This window comes from Alternaria burnsii (assembly GCF_013036055.1).
Source record: "Alternaria burnsii strain CBS107.38 chromosome Unknown 725, whole genome shotgun sequence".
Classification (NCBI taxonomy): Eukaryota; Fungi; Ascomycota; class Dothideomycetes; order Pleosporales; family Pleosporaceae; genus Alternaria; species Alternaria burnsii.
In genome coordinates this window covers 478752-499349 of record NW_024066123.1, presented here as the reverse complement: position 1 = coordinate 499349, position 20598 = coordinate 478752, and the positions used below count along the sequence as shown (strand labels likewise).

General features: G+C 52.2%; 7 protein-coding genes across 7 annotated transcripts; 3 read left to right on the top strand and 4 right to left on the bottom strand.

The window, feature by feature from the left end:
- Window positions 1–188: 188 nt before the first annotated feature.
- Window positions 189–2612, bottom strand: GT037_009788 (uncharacterized protein; the record flags this gene model as incomplete). Its single annotated transcript, XM_038934835.1, has 1 exon — window positions 189–2612. The coding sequence occupies one exon, from the start codon at window positions 2610–2612 to the stop codon at window positions 189–191; it is 2424 nt and encodes an 807-aa protein (XP_038782636.1).
- A 637-nt stretch (window positions 2613–3249) lies between these two features.
- GT037_009787 (mfs general substrate transporter) lies at window positions 3250–6097 on the bottom strand (the record flags this gene model as incomplete). Its single annotated transcript, XM_038934834.1, has 2 exons — window positions 3250–4875; window positions 5675–6097. The coding sequence occupies 2 exons, from the start codon at window positions 6095–6097 to the stop codon at window positions 3250–3252; spliced, it is 2049 nt and encodes a 682-aa protein (XP_038782635.1).
- Window positions 6098–6959: 862 nt separating this feature from the next.
- GT037_009786 (uncharacterized protein) lies at window positions 6960–8224 on the bottom strand (the record flags this gene model as incomplete). The annotated part of the gene is made up of 4 exons (XM_038934833.1): window positions 6960–7235; window positions 7284–8002; window positions 8066–8128; window positions 8197–8224. The coding sequence occupies 4 exons, from the start codon at window positions 8222–8224 to the stop codon at window positions 6960–6962; spliced, it is 1086 nt and encodes a 361-aa protein (XP_038782634.1).
- A 1450-nt stretch (window positions 8225–9674) lies between these two features.
- Window positions 9675–10957, top strand: GT037_009785 (uncharacterized protein; the record flags this gene model as incomplete). The annotated part of the gene is made up of 2 exons (XM_038934832.1): window positions 9675–10330; window positions 10381–10957. 2 exons carry the CDS (start codon window positions 9675–9677, stop codon window positions 10955–10957), a joined length of 1233 nt encoding a protein of 410 aa, XP_038782633.1.
- A 1176-nt stretch (window positions 10958–12133) lies between these two features.
- Window positions 12134–14730, top strand: GT037_009784 (patatin-domain-containing protein; the record flags this gene model as incomplete). Its single annotated transcript, XM_038934831.1, has 3 exons — window positions 12134–12382; window positions 12439–13286; window positions 13335–14730. 3 exons carry the CDS (start codon window positions 12134–12136, stop codon window positions 14728–14730), a joined length of 2493 nt encoding a protein of 830 aa, XP_038782632.1.
- Window positions 14731–15114: 384 nt separating this feature from the next.
- On the bottom strand, window positions 15115–18876 carry GT037_009783 (uncharacterized protein; the record flags this gene model as incomplete). Its single annotated transcript, XM_038934830.1, has 3 exons — window positions 15115–16066; window positions 16639–18129; window positions 18176–18876. The coding sequence occupies 3 exons, from the start codon at window positions 18874–18876 to the stop codon at window positions 15115–15117; spliced, it is 3144 nt and encodes a 1047-aa protein (XP_038782631.1).
- A 369-nt stretch (window positions 18877–19245) lies between these two features.
- Window positions 19246–20446, top strand: GT037_009782 (uncharacterized protein; the record flags this gene model as incomplete). Its single annotated transcript, XM_038934829.1, has 2 exons — window positions 19246–19248; window positions 19298–20446. 2 exons carry the CDS (start codon window positions 19246–19248, stop codon window positions 20444–20446), a joined length of 1152 nt encoding a protein of 383 aa, XP_038782630.1.
- Between the last annotated feature and the right edge of the window lie 152 nt (window positions 20447–20598).

Below are 20598 nucleotides of genomic sequence, written 5' to 3'. Positions count from 1 at the left end.
CTTCGCTTCCGGTAATCGAGGTCTACTGCGGTGGAGTGAGTTCCCATGCTGGGGCAAGGCAACACAATGCTTTTAAATATCACGATTAACGACGCAGTTGATATCTAACTCACTATCGCTGCACTCCTTCCAGGGTATCATGCGCGCATACATATAAATCGAGAAAACATCGGTACAGCAAAAATGTGTTAGGTCCTCCGCTTGAATCTAAACCCTGTCTCCTCATCGTCGCTGTCATCATCCCTCCTCGCAAACCTCCCCTTCTTACTAGCAGGCTGCCCGCTGCTTGCGGTCGCCCCGGAACTCCTCTTCTTTCCCCTTTGTGTCGTTTGCGTCCCTTCGAGTTGCGTCTCCACAACCCTTTGCGTCCGCCCACTACTCCTCTGCGTCCGCTGTTCCAGAACTTCTTCTTCATCGTCTGGGCCGCTGTCCTCAACGTTGATGACTTCCTGTTGTGGCTGGGACTGCGTTGTTCGTTTTCTGCGAGTGAAGCCACCGACTTCTGGTTCCGAGTCGGAGTCGGGTGCTGCAGTACGACCGCGTCGGCTATGGTGTGAGCGACCAGAGGGTTCAGGATCGTCGAGGAAAAAGGCCTCGGTGATACCATGTGTCTTCTTGGAGGGTGCTTCTTCAAGCGTGACGAGGACTTTTTGGCTTTGGACGCCTTGTTCCGCACCACGGCGACGGAACTTCTTGAAGTTTTTGCGACCGTTCCATTCGTCGTTCCAGCGCACACTGTTGGTCTGACTTTGGTTGCGTGCCGCACTTCTGTTTTGTCGGGGTAAAACGTCCATCACCTCCACTTTGGCCAGATTCTTCAGCTCGGTGATATTGATGCCCTCGAGTGCTTCCCGTAGACTGTCTTCATCCGCCTTACGACGTTCCTCTTCTTCTTTGATGCGCTGACGCGTATGCTCACGGATGTCAATGTCTTTCTCGGCTTTCTTCTCTGCTCTGTTGAGCCGCGCAAGAGTCTCCGCGCCTCTTTTCGCTGGTTTCTTCACAGAGCCCCCTTCTTCTGGCTCGAGAGATGCTGATGGTGCACGGGTAGCCGCTCTCTGCTTCCTCATCCTAGCGGCGGTAGGGAACAGAGTATCCATCTGCGCTTCTTTCTCAATCGTTGATTGTACATGTAATTGCGGAGAGGCTTCCCGTTGTGCGCCTAGTGTAGTACGTGCTTGCGAGGCAGACTTTGATGGCCCTGGAGGCGATTCAGATTGCTGAACATGTTCCATATGGGTGCTCTCAACCTTGAGCTTCTTCTTCGGAAGCGGTTCGTCGTCATCGTCAAAACCGGTAAAGCGGCTCGTTTTAGGTCGGTGTATGCGCTTCCTTGGAACGGTCTTTGCAGGTTCTTCCGCCGGAGGTGCGCTCTCTTCAGGAGCCTGCGATGGTGCTCTGGATCCAGACGTTGGTGTTGGTTGACGCATGGAACGTCGAATTGTCATAGTTTCTGGTACAGGTGCAGGAGTATTCACTTCTGCGGGCGGCCTTTGTATGGTGGTGCGATCTTTCGTGATGATTACGTCGAGAAACTCATTCTGCAAGACTGAGCGCTGACCGAGGGCCTGATCGACCCCAATGACAAAGTTTGTGGCCCATTCTTCCATCTCGTCAGGGTACGCTGGTAAGCGCACTGTTATAACGGGAAGCTTATCACCAGGTTTGCCGCGCCGCTTCTTCCCTGTTACGCTGTAAACGTAGTCGACGTACTCTTCTATTGTTGTCTCGCCCAATCGTATGTCGTATAGTAGTGCTTTACCGCCTCCACCAGTGACAGGATCCAGCAAACTGCTGTATTGACCTTCGTTCAGAAACACAAAGGTCAAGCCTGAAAATGTTTCTGACCGTGACGAATCAGGCAACAGCATCTCCCGTGGTCGCGCAACCGGTTCTGCGCCCGCTGCTGGTATGTATTCCTTCTCCGCTGGCCAAAATGCGTCAAAGTCCTGTTCCAGCTTCGAAGGCAGGTAATTGTTGTCTTCGTCGACCGATGGCGCTGCGACTCCGAGGACCGCATCGAGATATTCTGTAGTGACAATATGTTTGGCGGAGGTGAGACCCGAGAGGACTTTGGGAAGGTTCCGTTTTGCGGATACGACGTGAGTGGTCTGGTTGAATACGAAGTCGGCTGTGGTCTTGATGTCCAGGGCGTGTAACTGGGCGCTTTTGATTTTGCTTTCTCTTGACTCTTTTGAAGCATACGTGAAGACGACTGGGCGCCAGACAATTCTGAAAGGCGCATAGCTAGCAGCCAGTCTGATGGTATGCTCAGTGCCCTTCAAAGTCTCACGACTGTATTCTATCGACCCGTCGGCTGCCTTCTGGCTCTTTACAGTTGTCTTATCGTCGATCGTAATTCCTTGCCTACAACTCAAGTCGGTCACCTCAATTTGCGACCTCTTGTGAAGCTTCGTGCCATCCTCTGGTGCTGCATCGTAAACCTTCAGCATAACATGCTTGCGCGAGACGGCCTTGTTGTCTATCTTCCAATTGGTTCCTTGCGGTCCGTCTTTGTCTTCGGACTTTGTTCGACCAAACAGTTGCTGTGACCCAGGGCGGAGCCAGACGCGCTTGCCTCCGAAAAGGCTCTCGTGCTCTAAGAACCACATGTTTGTGGGGTTGGGTAGGGAGAGATCACGAGGCGAGTGGGATGGCGGCGGACAAAATGCGCATTGTCGTCTTCGCCGTAGGACTGCGATCGAATTTGTCTCGGGTGGTGTTGGCTGCCTTCACAGTTCTAGGCTGAAGCAAGCCGAGCCCATGCGCGGGGTGACGCGCTGTCATGTGAGACGCTAACGCTCTTCTCGACGATCTATCAGCAACCGCGACCAGACCTCAACATCGTTACCATCACGCTATCTTGGGCCGCGATCTTCGACACACGTTCAGTTCACTGCCAGGATGGTAAGATTCCTACGAATGCCACTTATGTAGGTTCATATAACCACAGTGGACGGCGACCCAGTAGTGATAAAATTGAGGTTGAAGAATCTATAATCTGATCGGCCAGTAACACGCGACAATCCCCCTTGGAGAGGCGCTGCCCTACGTGGTTGGCAACAGGTACATGCACGGCAATATGCCAAAAGAAAGAATACGGGACAGCAAACACCAACCTATCATAAAATGAACAGACAGCAGCCAATGAATCTGGAGAGCACCAACATTGTACCTTCTTCTTCCATCTTCTTCCATCTTCTTCCATCTTCTCTTCCAGCCTCTACTCTAAGAGCATCCTACAAAGCTCTACGCCTGCCCTTGCGTTGTTTGCTCGACGGCAGCACTCTTCTCTCTTTCCTCTTTAATCCGCTGTGCGTACGAGCTTCGAGCCCTGATGCTAGGACCCCACTTGTAGATGAAGAAGACCGGAGCGCACACAAGGGCGGAGATCGCAAACAAGACCCATGTCGAGTTCTGAACACCGAGCTTCTTGTACATTGGCCCGGTGTAGAAGGAACATAAACCCGCAAGGACATCTCGAGCAAAACCATTGCCGCCGGTGGCTGATGCTGAATAAGTTCCTCCGTAAGCGGCGACCATGTAGTCAATGGTGGCAAAGTAGATGGCAAGATTCGCGCATCCGATCAAGACGGCGAATATGAGGGGTGCGATCCATGGCAGAGGTGGGCCAGTAACTACGAATGCGGAGCCGAACAAGCCGATAGGAAGAAGCAGTACGATCCATCGGAGGGCTGATAGTCGACTCTCAGGGCTGAGCACTTGACCGTTGCCACGCTGCTGGTTGTGTCGTCGTATTACTGGGTAATACAGCACTGCTGCTAGCCAGTAGCCGATGAAGAGGGCAAACAAGGCGAGTCCTAGCTGACTAGGAGTAAAGCCCCAACCATCCTTCCCGAACACGTACCCGTACGATTCCAAGAAGCTGAAGATGAGTGCGTCGCTAAATCCACTGAGCAGTGACAGGAAGCCAACGATTGGTTCGCAGACTAGCATTTTGTATGGACGACCCATGATCCTGAGACAAGCCATGAAGTCAAGCTTCTCGTGTTCGGTTGGCCCAACGACGTTGGCCTCTGGGTTTTGCTTGCGGCTCTTCTTAGCTTCCTTGTTGAGCATGACCGTCGACCTGGTCTCGGGAACATAGACGAAGTGGATGAGCTGGACAGTGGCCCCAAGAATGAGCTGAATCCAGAAGTTCCATCGCCAGTGAAGGAACTGCTCGATAGGGCCACCGCAGATACCACCGATGACTGAGCCTAGACAGCTCCACAAGCTGACCCAGAGGATAGGGAGTTGTTGCTCTTCGGGATCGAACATGTCCGCAACCATTCCGAGGGTTACAGAACCACCTGCGGAGCAGAGACCGCCGAGCAGGCGTGCAGTCAATACATGACTCCATGAGGTACTGGCACCGGCCATGATCTGCCAGATGTTGACAGTGAAGAGTGAAAGCTGCATGATGGGTTTGCGTCCGAACTCTTCGGACCAGGGTGCCCAAAGTTCGCAACCGATACCGTATAGGATCAAAAACCATGCCATACCAGCCCTGGCATTGGTGAAGTGGTTGCTACCCAGGTGGTAGTGTTCGTTAAGCGGCCCTATTGCGTTGGAATAGACCGCTGCATTGTAATTCATGCTGGTTTGGCAGAGTCCGACTACCGTCAGGATTGCCCACTTGCGCTTGTTCGTGAACGCATATCCCGTGTTCTTCTTCGAGTTCGCCTCAGTAAGCATTAAGGGGCCGCGGGGTTGGGCTTGATCTTGGTGGCTTTGTGTTAGGACCATTTCGATCGCATCTGCAGCTTCCTTCTTACGGCCAGGAGAGCCGGAGCTTGCATCGCTGTCGTTCCTGACGTATGTCGTCATGGTGTTGATGGTTTTGGTAAGGCCAGACAGTAGAATCGAAGGTTGCTGGTGCAGGGTAGTAAGGTTGGGCTTAATTCAGCTGCGTACAGTATATCTGGTATCCTGGGGTAAGTGAACGTTGGAAGAAGAGGAGCGGGCAGACGATAGATCTTATGGCCGCCATGCACGTTGAGAAACACGGTATGAAAGTCTCCACTATGCTTACTACAAGGACCATCTAGCCCTAATGGCATCGGCTAGGGTCAAGTATGCAATGGACGACGCTGCAGTGGACCCCGTCCATAGAAGCGCCAGACGGCCCGCCCTCGCTACCATGGTTGCCCGACAACGCCCGCACATGTTCGCGTATGATGATGCCTCTTCTAGGCCGTTGAATACATGGCGAGGAACTCTCGTCAACAGTCGTTGGTCATTTCTATGAAGGTTCTTGTAAAAGTGCTTCGCCATGACTCCAAATTCGGAGCCTCTCAACGCAACTGCAGCTTGACAAACTTGAGTTCACCAGCACAGCTATTTCTCGAGAACACAGAATTCTGGTTCGGAATAACGCGGGGAACCATAAATGTATCAGTATTGCAAGTACATGATGCGTCTATACCACTCCGCTCAGTGTTAGGGTACCGCCTTTACAGCTTTAGGTCCATCCGGGGATAGCACGTGAGCAGGACGTACTTTGCATACCATCTTTACAGCTATCTTATCTATTCGAAACTCCGTCTATTGGCTTGGAAATATAACTTTGCAGGTCACATGAACGTAGCCCCGTGACTGTTACGTTATGTCTAACCTCCATTGCTTCACCTCCTCCACCCACACAACCGACCTTTCAGTGCGAATCAGATACTCCTTCCGTCTCAGCATCACTCTCATCATCCCACTTCCACTTCTCATCCGTCCACGCCCGCAACGGCATCCAGCTCTCTCCTCTCTTGGCCTCAAATTCCTTTTTTAGACCTTGGAAGTGTACCTCCAGTTGATCTCTCAGTTGCACGAGTGATGTATCTTGTTCATCTACTGCGCGGGTTGGATGGGTGAGCTTGCGGGATGTATGATCAAACAACCCACCGTCATCGAAAGATTTGGAGAGAGACGACAGTGGTGGCGAGTTGGCTGACGTAGAGAAGGCGGGTTCGTAGCTGTAGCATGTTCTTTGAGTGGATAATTTGCGGTCTTGCAATGTCTTCGGATCTAGCTTGGAAAGACTTGTCGCGCCAGGGTCTAGACGCTTTAAAGTATCTTCGTTAATTTTCGCATCGCAAAGGCTCATTGTGTTTATCGATGAGTTATTGCTGTTCCGCACCTTGCTGCCATTGATGTTTCGTTCCGGATACAACGCTTGCTGTGAATAATGACGTTGTGTCGACATATCTGTGTGTTATCTTTGGTGGCGTATTGGTAACACTAGAAAGTTACAGCACAGAACGCAGAGCAGCCTTACTTGTATAGAGACTGCAAACGAGAGCGATGTTCCAGCAAGCAGTTAACAGAGCCCCCTAGACATTACTCCTTGTCAGAGTTTGCTGATGACAAGACAATGAGCGTTTGTTTTCAAACGGATGGCGTGCAAAGTTCTACTCACTAAATAAGTAGTATAGAGATGTGATGAAGTTATGTCATTGATGAAAAGATATCCACTGATGGCTAAATTCTGTATGTACGCCACTCGATGAAGCTGCTTCCGCTGTGCCAACGTGTCCTCCCAATATGCTCTGCCTGTCAAAATGACAAAACTCGTGGGAAGCGTATGCTCATAGTCAAGACTTCTCTTCTACCAAACTCCAACTGATGCATCTGATAAGTCTAACAACTGGCTTGTTACCCACCCGAACCTTGCATAGTAGTAGCCTGATTCCATATTGTAAACTGAGAGAGCTAGTCGTGAAATCAGCCTCAGATCGCTGCGAGAAGTCTGAGATGTTCATACCATATAGGCTGTTTTGAGAGTGGGCTGGGTAACTCGGAAAGAGCACGCCATATGAAAGGTGTCAATTATTTTCGAGAGGACGAGAGAAAGAACATGAGATTGGGGAGTGAGTTTTTGATGAATTCCGAGGCGGACCATGGAAACTCTTGATAATCCTTTTTTTGTGGAGAATCATGTCTTCTACACACAGACAGTGTGTCACTGATCATGTATTTCTCGTGGCTTTCCACCATTGCTGATGAGCCGAGCAGACCTTGTCATAGTATCTGTCAAGCTCGGCGCGCTGCATAGCCATAAGTTGTCGTTCAGGCGCTACCTTTTCCAGGTCCAGTTCGTGCTCCATCGCACGGATAAGCATAATTCTGAGTTTGGTACCGTGGTCGGGAGTAGCGCGAGCGTTGGGTGTAGCGAATGGATTATCATCTGGGATAGGCTGTTTGACAACGGACCGGCCCAGGATATCTTGTTGAATGTGCAAGCCCTAAGATACTTTAGTGAGTGTAGGTAGTATACAACTGCTGACACTTACATGTTTAACATGTTCAATGCCAGAGTCTGCTGAAGCCATTTCCCATGCCATGACCTCGTACGCCTTTGCCCTTGGGTTCAGGCTTGGGTTGAAGCTCTGTGCGGAGCTGATCAGGGGGATAGTTTTGCCTTCACCGGACTTGCTCCTCAGGTGCGGGGGGATGGACTTCTTGCGAACACCTTCGGGACGGAATGTAGTGGTAGTGTCAACCAATACATCAAGCTTCCTCTCGTCTTCTGTTATCGCCTTCTCTATAGAGGCCTTCCACCCTGACGATAGACTCTTTGTGGGGGACGCTGACTTTCTAGTGCTCGATACTGGGACCTCTGGACGGCGATAATTTGGTGCAGGCATCAACTCCATCGTGCCTTTGGGAGGCCCAGCAACAGGTGGGGTCGGCTCGGTACTAATCGATCGATGTTTGCGTGAGATTTCGAGCACTTTGATGGACTCCAGGGATGGTGAAGTGGGTTTGACGTTTTGCATAAAGTCCTTGGGATAACCCGTACTACTTGCAGCTGGTGCTGGCCACTGACCGAGTCCACGACCGAGAGAGCTCCCTTTTGTAGATGGTGAGAGTGAAATTTCGCTCAGAGCTTGGCCGTACATCTTCGCTTCTTTCCTGTACGACTTGCTCCGGCGATCTTGTTCAGGATCGCGATTGAATCGGGGATCAGGAAGATTCCCTGCCTTCGGGACACTGTCCGGATCAGGCTGCCCTACAAACGTGCATATCAGTGAGTGTCACGCAAGTTCCGCATTTCATTTCTGTTCTAACGTACAGTCTCCAGCCTCTGGTGGCGGCGGCGGAAAGCTATCCCAAACAAAGGCTGAAGCCTTGGGGACTACGAGGGGTCAGTATCTTCATGTCTTCAATAGCAGAAAGTACTGCAGTGTCGTGGCTGAGACGTACCTGTCTTCTTTGACGTGATGAGGGGCATTGTCACCGGCTCGACCAACTGGTAGGATATTCTGAGCTTATGCTTTTCAATATGTTTGATTATGGTATTGCTCCCCTCCAGGCAATTTTGCTTTAGGGAAGAGAAGAGAGAATGTAGTCTTGTGCGTGTGTGAGAGGGGAGAGGAAGTCGAAGGTCAAGGCTGTTGATAAGGCAACTGGCTAGCTGTTGCTGCCGATTGGAGTCGAGGTGAGCGCGAATTCGCGAACGAGAACGCAGGAGCGAAAGCTGGGTGACCGTGCAGCGACATCAATACCACCACCAGAGAGTATCGAAGGACTTTTGAAAGCCCGGGCCAATGGTGCGATTCGTAGTAATGGAAACGCAGAGTATTGCGAAGGTCTTCGACGCTTTTGACAGAAGAGAAGAGCAAGAAACCATGATTGAAGAGAGCGGGACGATAGTATAGATTAAGCTTGTAAGAAGAGAAGTGAAGAATCTGGCCTGGAAGAGATAGGGCCACTCCATAGAGGCTAAGGTCATCTCTCTCACCTTGAGCTCTATGAAATCCTCGCGCTACCTCTCACCACAAGGATGAGGAAAGGGGTTGTAAGCCTCAAGAATAATGGAACAAAAAACGTGCACCTACGAATCTGAGGAATGGCTACAGTATTTGTAGGGGAACGGAAGCAACCAAGAGCCTATAAGTAAGAACATCAGAGTTGCGGTAGTGAACTACCAAATGATTTTCTGTAGATTACATATTGTTTTATAGTAGAGTAGAATGCAGCAAATACCTTACAACAAGCTGAGCCATTGGGTTGCCTATTGGAGACGAGCGATCTGATCGGTACATGGCCTATACCTAGCCGATGGACACACTCAGTAGCCAAGGAAAGACGCCCATATCAGTCGTTACTAGGTCGTTATACAATGCTGTACCCGGGGTCTTAGTATATACAAATTAGTGCTTCGAAGTTGGTGTTCTCTGGCCATGACAGCTCGCCGCTGCTGCCTTCGGGGATCGTGCCACAAAAGCCGACCGCTAACCAGATTCGCTCATGGTGACTGCTACCCTCACACGTGAGACCGCGACAACTGCGGAGATCTATTTCTGCATCCGAACACTACGCACACGACTTCATTGAGCTTCCATTTTGCGTAGGTATTGTGAGGAACTCGGGAATGCAATCGTTACTACGCATCGTATTGATTTTCTGACCCTGCTTGCTCGACTACCTGCGGCGCTGTCGGGTGTGCTCGGCAAGGTGAACAGAAACCTAGGTCTTCACGATCATCCTGATTTTACTTGTGCGTTCTGTCGTCCATTTACTCTACCAATCCTTGTTCTTAATTGGTGGGCACCTTCACTCGCTCCTTCCACAACATCTCAGCTCCGCAATTTCGATTGTTATGAGCGAATCTCGCTCTCTCAATCTCTACACTCGCCATTCCCTCACTCATCTCAAAAGTTATCAACTTTTGCCGCAGAATGGCGGGAAAAATCACCTATTCGAAGCGGCCGAACAAGCGTCGGGTACCTCATGACCAAGACGCAGCGCACGAGGAAGACGACAGTCGTAAGCGGAGTAAGGCAGATGCTGAATCAAATGAATCGCGACTGCCAACACCACCCCCGAGCCGAAAAGAAAGAAAGTCATTTTCTAAAGGTCCAGTGTCCATTCCAGATGACGACATGTATCCCCCGCGCTCTGTGTTCGATAAAGTGCTTGGAAACAAACAACACCGAGCCCCCAAACCAGATGAGAGTAGTATTCGGGACAACCAGGAGAACTACGTAGAGATCATGAAGAACGGGAAAACATCACAACAGCAGAATGGCTGGGCAAGGAATGGCTCTCTGCCAACACCACCAGCGGAGGCGCAGAGGAAGGCTCATCAACAAGCGCGAAGGGATGAGAATCTTGCGCGATACAAGAGAGTTGCGAACGAGGGCGAATCGAGGATGTTTGAAGCATCGTTGTCTAAACCTTCGACCCAGACTTCGCAGCTCTTTGAGCGGATCATCAAGAATGAGCAGCCAAAAGAGCCATATCAGCCCAAGGCCTATAAGGCTGAGTGTATCGCAGCACCACGGCGGACCATAGCTGGAGAGCGACTATCAAGAAGATCAGAGCAAGCCCAGATGTGAGCCATCCAAGGATACGCGCTTTGTGAGCACAGACTGACCAAATTAGATTCATGGCGAACCAGGCCAACTCACCTCTTCTGCAACTCCCTGAGGACGTCAGGAATCTCATTTACAAGCATGTGCTTGGTGGCAGGACCATCAATATCAGCTACGAGAATTACCGCACTAATTATGACCCTACAAAACCCAAGAGGGCCCAGGACGTCGTGCCTGTCTTCAAGTACCGATGCACAGTATTCGACGGTAAACGAAATCCATATACAGCGGTAGCAGCACAGCCCTGGCTCAAACCGCCCACAACGTTCACTTTACTCAATGGCGTCTGCCGCCAGATGTACGAGGAGACGGCGACTCTGCCATATCAGCTCAACCTGATCGCTTTTGACTCACATAATATCATGTTCAACTTCTTGTTGCTGGAGAAACGCCTACGTCTTGAGCAACTTGATGCATTGACGGAGTTTATGCTGCCAGAGACGTTGCCAGGGTCGAATACACTAGCCTGCCTAAGGAACGTCGAGAGGGTGTTTCTCGGGGTCGCACAGGAGGGGAGGGTCAGAGGCGCGTATCGCGTCGTCCGCACCGAGGGCGAGGAACCACGGCTAACCAAAATCACCAAGTAGTATGGGGGTTTTTATGGATTCGTGGATGTGTAGAAAATGGCGTTAAAGGAGTCTCGGTACGGTTGCATAATACCCGGTATAGTAACGATGTTACGACCCAACTACACACACACGACTTCGCGGCCGAAGCCGGAATTCGTCTTGTAGCTTGCACAAAGTGTTGGTGATGATTTGCATGAACAGTCGCGGTGCTTCCTTCCTTTTTTGTCCCAACCGTCGAGTCAGTTGGCTGAGCAAGACTGACATGTGAAAGAGGCGCCACGTCTCAGCCCACCCGCTGTACGAATGACTGCGACTGACTGTGTTGTCACACCCATATTCTTTTTGAGTGTGCGCCGCTGGCTTATGCATGTGTATCTCGTGGACAGAAGAGGATCGGAGATGGCGGTCAAGAGAGGTTGGGATAGCTGCCCCACGTCTGCATGTTTCTCCAGATCTACTCTGCCTGCAGCGTAGGATCGCGATGTCGGACAGAGCAACTATTGCGGGCGCTATACGGCCTTTCAGGACCAATATTGCGTATAGCCCATACTTCATAGGCCGGGGCCGTCGGGAGTTGAACACAGCGACAGGCGAGTGCGAGGCACTCGCCCTCGTAAGCTCACATAACCAGCAGCATCAAACACATTGATCCATGGGTGCATTGCAGTAGCCTGCCAACTCTGCAGGTACAGATGGGAGTTGCGTGTCAGGGTCGGTGGGCAGTTTAGCACTACCGACGCGGAGCCATGCCAGCCATGTCTGTTTAGGTGCATCCTTGCCGATGACGATGTACCACGCTCATGTCCCCACGCTCCCTAGTATGCGCTGCACGTATCGAGTACTTGAAAAGCATCCATGCCTTCCACTCCCGCGCACGTCTCGTCACCCGGCGACTACATATCTGAATTGTTGAGGCAGCAAACCTGTGGCGTACCTTCCGCGACTTGCGCGACCAAGTGCGCATGACCACCCGCAGTTGACCCATTTCCGGCCATCCTACACCGCGTCTTCGACAAAGGCACTATTACTAGGCTTCATACTCCCTCGAGTGCGAGACCTCCGTAGTGACCGACTGCACCTCTTCCTCTCCATCACCACAACCTGCGTCGACGTTCCGCACTCGATCTTCCGATCCACCTTCCACCGGCTAAGCCAGGCTTCGTCACATCCGCGCATGGCGTGCACCGGCGCTCCATGTCATTGCTGTCTGACACGATATTCACAGGCGGCAGTACAAGACTGCACGTAAGAGGAGGACAGAATGGGCACAAGGCGATAAGGAAAAGTAAGAGTCATGGCGGCTTCCTCGGTCCCCTTGTGCAGTTGGCCAGGAATCCGTTGAGGACTCTGGGCGAGCCAGCAGACGACGACCATGTTCCTGAAACGACCGCGGGTGCTGCGGAAGCAAACCGTAGGCAGGTCCTGTACCTGCACATGAAAGACGTGGGTCATCCAGATTGGTCGTGACCCTTTCACATGCTGACGAGATCGCCATGCAGGCCGAGACATACGACCAATGGAAAGCCGCCGCGACCGAACTCGATATCTTAGAAGGAAACGAGGCCTGGAAAGGAGAGGATGACACAACAGAGTACAACGTAGATCTGGTTGCCGCCCGGCTGAGAGAGCTGGACGACGCTCGTTTAAGTTGTGATGTCAAAAGGATGCTGTTCCTGGTTAGGACCACCCTCACACGCGGATTGGGCGACATGGGCGATCTGCGCTTATACAAACATTCGCACATTGGAACCAAACGCCTGATCGAGAGGTATATTGAATCTGCGCAGCAGACCATGGCGGCTCTGCTGGACGTCTCAGAGAAGCAGGGAGATCAGTGTCCTATCGAGCCGCGACGTTTGGTCGATCAGCTCCTTCAAACGCGACAGTCTTTCGGGAGAAGCGCGCTGTTGCTCTCAGGCGGCGGTACCTTTGGCATGAACCACATCGGCGTTGTCAAAGGTCTCTGGGATGCTCGTCTTCTCCCACGCATTATATCGGGAGCCTCTGCTGGAAGCATCGTCAGTGCTGTCCTGTGCACAAAGACAGATGCAGAGGTTCCAGAGGTTATGCACCAATTCTGCTACGGAGATTTGAACGTATTCGAGAGTCCTGATCACCCAGAAGGCGTGGTCGGTAAAGCGATGCGCTTGATGAAGTCAGGCGCTCTCTTTGACATTTCGCACCTCATGAGGGTGATGCGCGATCTGCTCGGCGACATGACCTTCCAAGAAGCATACAATCGAACTCGTCGTATCTTGAACATACCTGTCTCGACTTCTTCGCTTTACGAATTGCCCAGACTCTTGAACTACATCACAGCACCGAATGTTATGATTTGGTCAGCAGTGTAAGTGGCAACTAAAGAACTTCTTGTTCTTGTGCTAATCCAGCTCAGATGTACGTCTTGCTCAGTGCCGCTAGTATACAAGAAGGCTTCACTTTTAGCCAAAGACCCGAAGACTGGCCAGGAAGTGCCTTGGGATCCAAACCCTGACGCGACCTGGATCGACGGTTCCGTTGACAATGACCTACCCATGACTCGGTTAGCCGAGATGTTCAACGTAAATCACTTTATTGTCTCGCAAGTGAACCCACATGTCGTTCCCTTCCTAGCAAAGGAGGAGGAAATGGTCGCTACAGAAGTCCAACAGGATGCTTCCACCGGTCCCGGCTGGATGAGCCTTTCAGCTAGCCTTTGCAAGGGAGAAGTCATGCACCGCCTTCAACAGTTAGCGGACACTGGCATTCTCCCAAATCTGGTAACAAAAGGAAGGTCGATACTAAGCCAGCGTTACTCAGGTGACATCAATATCTTTCCAAAGATCAATTATGCCGACTTTCCCAGAGTCTTGAGTAACCCCACACCGGAGTACATGATTGGGTGCATGCTCACTGGACAGCGAGCTACATGGCCAAAATTATCGCGTATACAGAACCATGTAGCTATTGAGCTTGCGTTGGATGACACGATCCAGAAGCTCAAGGGACGACTTGTGTTCACACCACAGCCAGACCTCAAACTCACACGGACAAGCTCCCAAGACAACGACCTTGCCCATAGAAAGCGAGCAAAGTCGACACATAAGACGACGCGCTTCGAACTCAGAATGGAACCTCCTAGCCCTGTTCTACGAAAATCTGCACCCACCAGTCCTCTGCTGTCGCGCACAGCCTTAAAAGCAGCCCCCCAACCGCTTTCCGTTCCAAAGCAAGCCAATGGCACAAACAGATTCAGGCGACAATGGACCGAGACGATCCAACTCGACCCCATGTCCTCCACCAACGACACCTCGGACCATGACTACTTTGCCGATCCCGAGTCAGACACCACGTCTAGACTTTCCTCGCCTTCACCAGCCACATCGCCCCCAATCAACACTCCCACCCTCTGGCCTTCAATCCCCCAAGCTACCATGCAAGCGCAGCCGCAACCCATGACCTCACATCCCACGGCACTACCGCCTACTCAAAATCCCTTGAGTCGTCGCACGGGTACAATGCTCAATCTCACCATGACGTCTACCGCGAGACATTCGTCTAATCCAAACGTACCTAGTAGCCCTGAGTTGCGGTATAAACGCCTTTTCCATCCTCCTGGACCAGCAACACCAGATGTTAGTGTTGGCCCACCTGTGTTGGACAAGGAACCCGTGGCTACGAATATAACACGGTGTCCAGCGACTAGTAGACCGGGTAGTCGACGGAGTAGTGGAGCGGGTCTGGGGTTGGGTTTGCCGGTTGACGCATCAGGGACTAGGGGGATGCTTCTGAGAAAGAAGAGCTATGTGTAGGCTCTTCTTGCCTCTGCTCGACGTCTCCACGGGCTCATCCACATTTGTTTCTCGTATGGCACCTTTCTCGTATATATTTTATGCGCCTTCTCCGCGCTTCAGCAATCTCTACATAGGTTCTCTTTTGTTTTTGTTAAGATAGTGTGGGCGAAGGGGATGTATAGTGCATAGTCACAGGCTTTGAGCACACCACAGGAGAGCAGATTGAGAAGAGGGATGGAAAGGAATGAGGGAATATGGAGAAGAGCGACGATACCCCAGGACTCGATACACGTGTACTCTTTCTTTTTCCCTATACAAACAAGACAAGACGAAGAGTTGATATAGATTGTTAAAAGTACAAATTACCACATTAAGCTCGTTCCATCGTTGATTAACATGCCCTTACTTGCCTTCTTGCCTCTCCCTCTCTCTGTCTATTTGTTTCAAAACCTCCCTGTCCTCGACAAACTTCTTCCTAACGTCTTTGCCCCTCCACCGCTCGAACAACTCATACCCTACTACAAGAATAATGGGTAGACCCACTATTATCGCCGTCACTCTACGCGCCGCAGGTTTGTACTTGGGCGGGAGGCGAATGTCGGGCGTGGGTTCTATTATGCGCGTAGGATGTTGCTTCTGGTATGGAGAGGGCGGTGGACGAGGTTGTGGCTGTGATGGCGAGGGTCGAATGGAAGGGTAGGGATTGTGTGGACGAGAGGTTGTAGGTTTTGGAGTCGCTGGGTAGACGGGTGAAGGGGCGATTTTGGGGGCCGAAGGGAGTGGAATGGTCGTTGCTCTTGAAATCGTGTTTGAGGTTGTTTTGTTGTTCGATAAGGAGGCAGTTGTGGGTGGAGTTAGTTTCGATGGTAAGGATTGAGTCTTTGGTGGTGATGTTTCTGGGGATTGGGATGACGGCGCGGTTTTCCTGCTGTCTTGTACACTTGCTTCGGCTTCTTTCTCTACGACATTTTCCGGCTGTTTTGCCTTTTTCAAAGTCCCTTTAGCTTCCACTTCCTCTAATATCTTGCTCGTGGACGGTGTGATGGGTGTAGCTTGTGCTGGCGCAATTGCTGACTTGGGCGCAATCTTCTTCCCCGCAGCAACAGTCGCAGTAGTAGTAGGAGCAGTCTTCCCGCTTTTCGTAGCCACCTTCTTCTCTTTCTTGGCTTCCGCAACTTTCTCCTTTGTGCCTGGTTTCGCGGCCGCCTTCTTCACAGCCGCCTTGGTCGCTGCGACTTCTGGTGTTGTCCCCACATCCTCGGCTACGACTTTCTTCGGGCGACCGCGTTTTTTGATAGTCGGGGGTTCGATTGTTGGTTTCGAAGACATTGCTGCTGTCCAATTGGTGTACAGACTGCAAAAATGGACGATCGAGGGTGTGGGGAGAGCGAGACGGGCGTTGCGACACAATGACTAGTCTGGGCGCATTCGAGGGGTCGCGGCGGGAAATTTTGGGCGAGTATGTCTTCAGGCGGAGATTAAGATGTGATGCAGGGATGCGCGTGCGTACAACGGTTCGTAGCGTGTCTGGTATTATCGATAGCTGTAAACATCACTTTACTGCATGGCGACTAGTCTGTTGATGGAGACCATGTGTGTGCATTTCATTTAATCAGATGTCTACGTTACAGCATATACAAACATCATATCAAAACTCCATGAACAAACTATACCCGTGGTTCGATCCAACAGTGTCATGTTCGCGATTACTTCTGTGCTTCCTCTCTCTTCACTCTAAAGAAGGCCAATTTAGCAAAGCGCCCTAGTTGACCCCAGTAGTGTCGGCCAGCAGAGTGATCCATGATCCTCTCTAGTAACCTAACAACGGCCATTCTGACATCCTGTCTAGGGTGAAACAGGCCCAAGCTAAGGTAGAAGAGACCAGCATCTGGGATGACACAAAGCAGCTGCAGAATAGTCTCATACTGGAGCTGGGAGTTCGTTTTACGCTCATGGTCATTTGCGATCGTGAGTGACTGGGCCATGGAGGATAGGTCGCTCGAAGAGGCATTCTTGCTCTCACTGTGCTCACCCGCTTCTTCAACACACCGCGCCAGTGCAAGGTAAATGGCCGCCGATTGATCATGGGAGAGTTTTAAGCAGCGCAACTTGTCGTGCTGATGGGCCATATCCAAACCGCGCACTGGTCTCTTATTCCAGTGCCTCGCCAGATCCTGGATGCAACTATAATAGCTTCTTGTGTTGCGCCAGCCCTCGATACGGTGCACGTTTGCAGCGAGTTCTCGAAGCTTGTGACCTTCATCTGGCCATACGTAGCCATGTCCAGAGACACCGTATCCGCCGACATCGGTCTCGTGAGAGCCAATGTACAGTGCAGAGGCGCCGTAGACAGTTTCTTCAAAGGCCGCCGCAATGCGGGTGAACTTCAACACCCACGAGCGCCATTTGGCTCGAATAGCATTCTCACCATGGCGGTTGGCGATGCTCTCGAGGAGCTTTTCCATGAATTGGGTGTCACCAGTTGCGTCGATACCGTTGGCTGGTAGCGCGCCTGGCCCATTCAGAGGGAGGCCCTGCTGCTGGAAGAACATGGAGCCTTCTGTTGGTGAAGCCGCCTCAATACGATTACTGATCTTCATGCGACCGGTGGGTAGGTCACATATTAGATCCCACCATTCGGGCTTGTAAGAGAATGCAGGGTTGGTGACGCCAGCGATGAAGCCAGGGACCTTGAGCAAGTCGTCTACTTTGGTGAGATCGGTGTACGGGAAGGCATGTCGAACGAAGCCGCGGAGGATGCCACCAGAGGCTAAAGCACATGCTGCCAATACGGCCTCTGCGACTTCTCCTGAAGGTTGGTTATGTCCAATAAAGATGATGCGCTTCTGGGTGAGGAGTGCATTGACGAGGACAATGATGGGATGAGTGTAGGCACCGCTTGTGGTCAGGTGCGGATGTAGAGCAAAGGGCTGGGGTTGTGTCGCATGAGGGGTGGAGAATGTTTGGATAAGCTTGATCAGGGAAAAGTCGCCCACTGTCTCAGGACTCAAAGCGGTAGGTATCTTGACGGGGACGGGAATACCGTTGTAATTGATCTTGGATTCAAACTCATGCGTGTCCCGTGGAACCGTGTATGTCTTCTTCCGCGATTGAGGATCGGACGAGGTTTCAACAGAGTCTCTTGCTGCGTCGAGCTTCTTCCGCTGCCGGACCATGAGCTCAAACTTCTCGACGAACATGTCTTTGGCGTCACTAGCGCCAAGCACAAAGTTCTCCAGAGGGGAGAGTCGCGGCAGCAGCGACAGGTCCATGGCGTTGAGAGAGTTGTAGAGGGATTCTAGAGTTTCGAGGACGGGTGCCCTGAAGTACTCTTCGAGGGCCAGCAGCAACAGGGGCTTGTATATGTGCAAGAAAGGGTGTCGCGTGCATATCGCCATGGCTTTGACGATGGCGCCTCTACGTAGTGTCAGTCATGTCAAGTAGACGGTGGTGCTCGTCCTACCTCTTCACCGTGTTATCTTGCTTGGTGTTGACCAGGTTCAAGACATAGACCAGCGGTGGCCCATCAGGGTCCGGCTCCCCTTCGCTCTCGGTGTCGTCGTCGTCATTGTCGTAGTCGTCGTCTTGCTCTTCGGGATCGGCAGTCGCGTCGTCTTGGTCGTCCAGGCCCTCTTTCCGCCGCCGCCTTCTCCTTCGGCGCTCTCTCCTGGCCTCGCGCTCCTCCTCTTCGGCGGTGGTGTCCTTGTGTAGGAAGAAGATGGTCCAGTCTTGGCTTCGGACATGGGCCTGATCGGGCAACATGAGCTCAGCCAGCATAGTCTCGTCTCCACTGATAGCCGCCGGGTACTGGTGTTCCATGATGGAGCCGCGGTCGATGTCGAAGGCGGCGACGAGTATGTACTCGACATGGTTCTCAATTGCATCGGCGGGATATTGCGAGCGCAGCTTCATGCCGCCTCTGGACAGGGCCTGCATGGAGGACTGATGCGACGAGTCGTGCGAGGACTGTATCGAGTCTTCGTCGCCCTCGCGGACCATGGGGGGCTGCGGGGAGCGAGCTTTGTGGTTGTGGCCATTGCGGGTAGAGGGCGAGCGCGAGGGAGGGAACGAGGAGAAGGACGGCTGACGCTGCAGAGATACAGGCTGGGCGGCATTAGGACCGTTTGGCCGCTGTGCGATTACTTCAGCCATGAGTGTCTCCATCTTCAGTACGAGTACCTGGCGACTATGGATACTACATTATGGATCGACGGCGCTAGGGGAACCTAATGTAACCCTTCCGAAACAACATGGTGCCGTGTGGAGGAAGTGCGGTATAGGGATAGGGGACATGTGTAGACAAGGCGTGAATGGCTACAGGACAATTTTCAAGGCGGTGACTATGCATGTGACTCGCATATGATGCTGCCCCAGGCGAGTGAAGGCGGACCCTGCATCTCCGTCCATGTCTTATCGATTAGCCCAAATGGCAGGGGTCGTTGCTAGGCCATCTCCAGTATCAACACCAAACAACGCGACGAGCGGCCAACAGTGACATCGCGAACCCTGATTCTGCAAAAGGAATATACCACAATGGTACGTCTGCCCTCATGCATCATCACTGGGACACAGCTAAGACATGCAGTCGGAAACACCAACGCCTTACAAGCCCTCCCCTCTCGCCTTCAACAGCACACGCCAGTCGCCTTTTAGAAGACCGGGCTCCATCAGGCAAAGCTCACCGGGTAACCTGCGACCATCGACGCCAAACAGCTCCCCTCTCAAGCCGAAAGAGACACCGACCTCTCCTGCACATACACCCAACCGCCTATCCATTGGAGGCATCCCATCGCAAAACCCGCCCTCATGGCTGAACACAAGAAGGGAGTCAGGCACTCCAGAGCCCACCTCACCTGCCCGGAATCTTTCTCCTGCGCGCCACGTCTCACCAACGCGGAATGTATCCTCGTCATCGCAAATGACTGTGCGCCCGTTAAGCACAGCGTCCATTGCAGCCAAATTTGAGGGCGCCGCGAGGGACGACACACCACCTCCTCTTTTCAGCAGGAGGAAGTCACCACCCATAGAGAACACCGAGCCGATCGAGGATATCAAGCCTGTAGATGACTACACACCGGTCGAGGCACACAAGCCAGCTGAGACTTGGACCTCAGTGGAGAGCTACAAGGCAGTAGAGAGTCCCAAGCCCGTCGAGACCTACAAGCCAGCAGCTCGCCCTGCTCCCATGCAACGCATGGCCTCCAGCGACGCTCTCTCCAAGCTCCCTCCTCCCCTCCTCCACAGCATGCGCGAATCCTTCAGCGTAATGGACCGCGACGACGACGGTCACGTCAATGCCGCCGACGTCGCAGACATGCTCTCGCAGCTCGGTCTGTCCGCCACCCCTTCCCAGCTCTCTTCCTACTTCGGCGGCGCCCAATCTATCAACCTAGCCACTTACCTAACCACCCTCTCCGACCTCCTCGCCAATCTGTCTCACCAAAACGAGCTTACTGCTGCCTTCGAGGCCTTTGATGATAATGATGATGGCCAGATTGATCTGGCCGAGTTGAAGGATGCGTTACTGCATACCGCGCCTGAGCATGGCGAGAAGAAGTTGACAGAGAGGGAGATCGATATGGTTATCGAGGGGTTCAGTGGGCGGAGGGCTTTTGCTAAAGGTGGGAAGAGTTTGGGGAATCGGACAGAGGTATTTAGGTATCAGGAGTTCATGTCGAATTTGACCGGTGGCAGTAAGAATGGGGGTGACAATGGGGAGGCAGCGCCGGCGTAGATATGTCTTCTTGGATAGCAGGGTTGAGTGAGTTTCTTCATGCGCAATCGCATGCGATTTGATGTATACCAATGACTATTCTATATACTGTACAAGTAGCGTTTGCCATTCGATAATGGGTAATTTGAGTCAACATTGCAATTTGAGTTGAG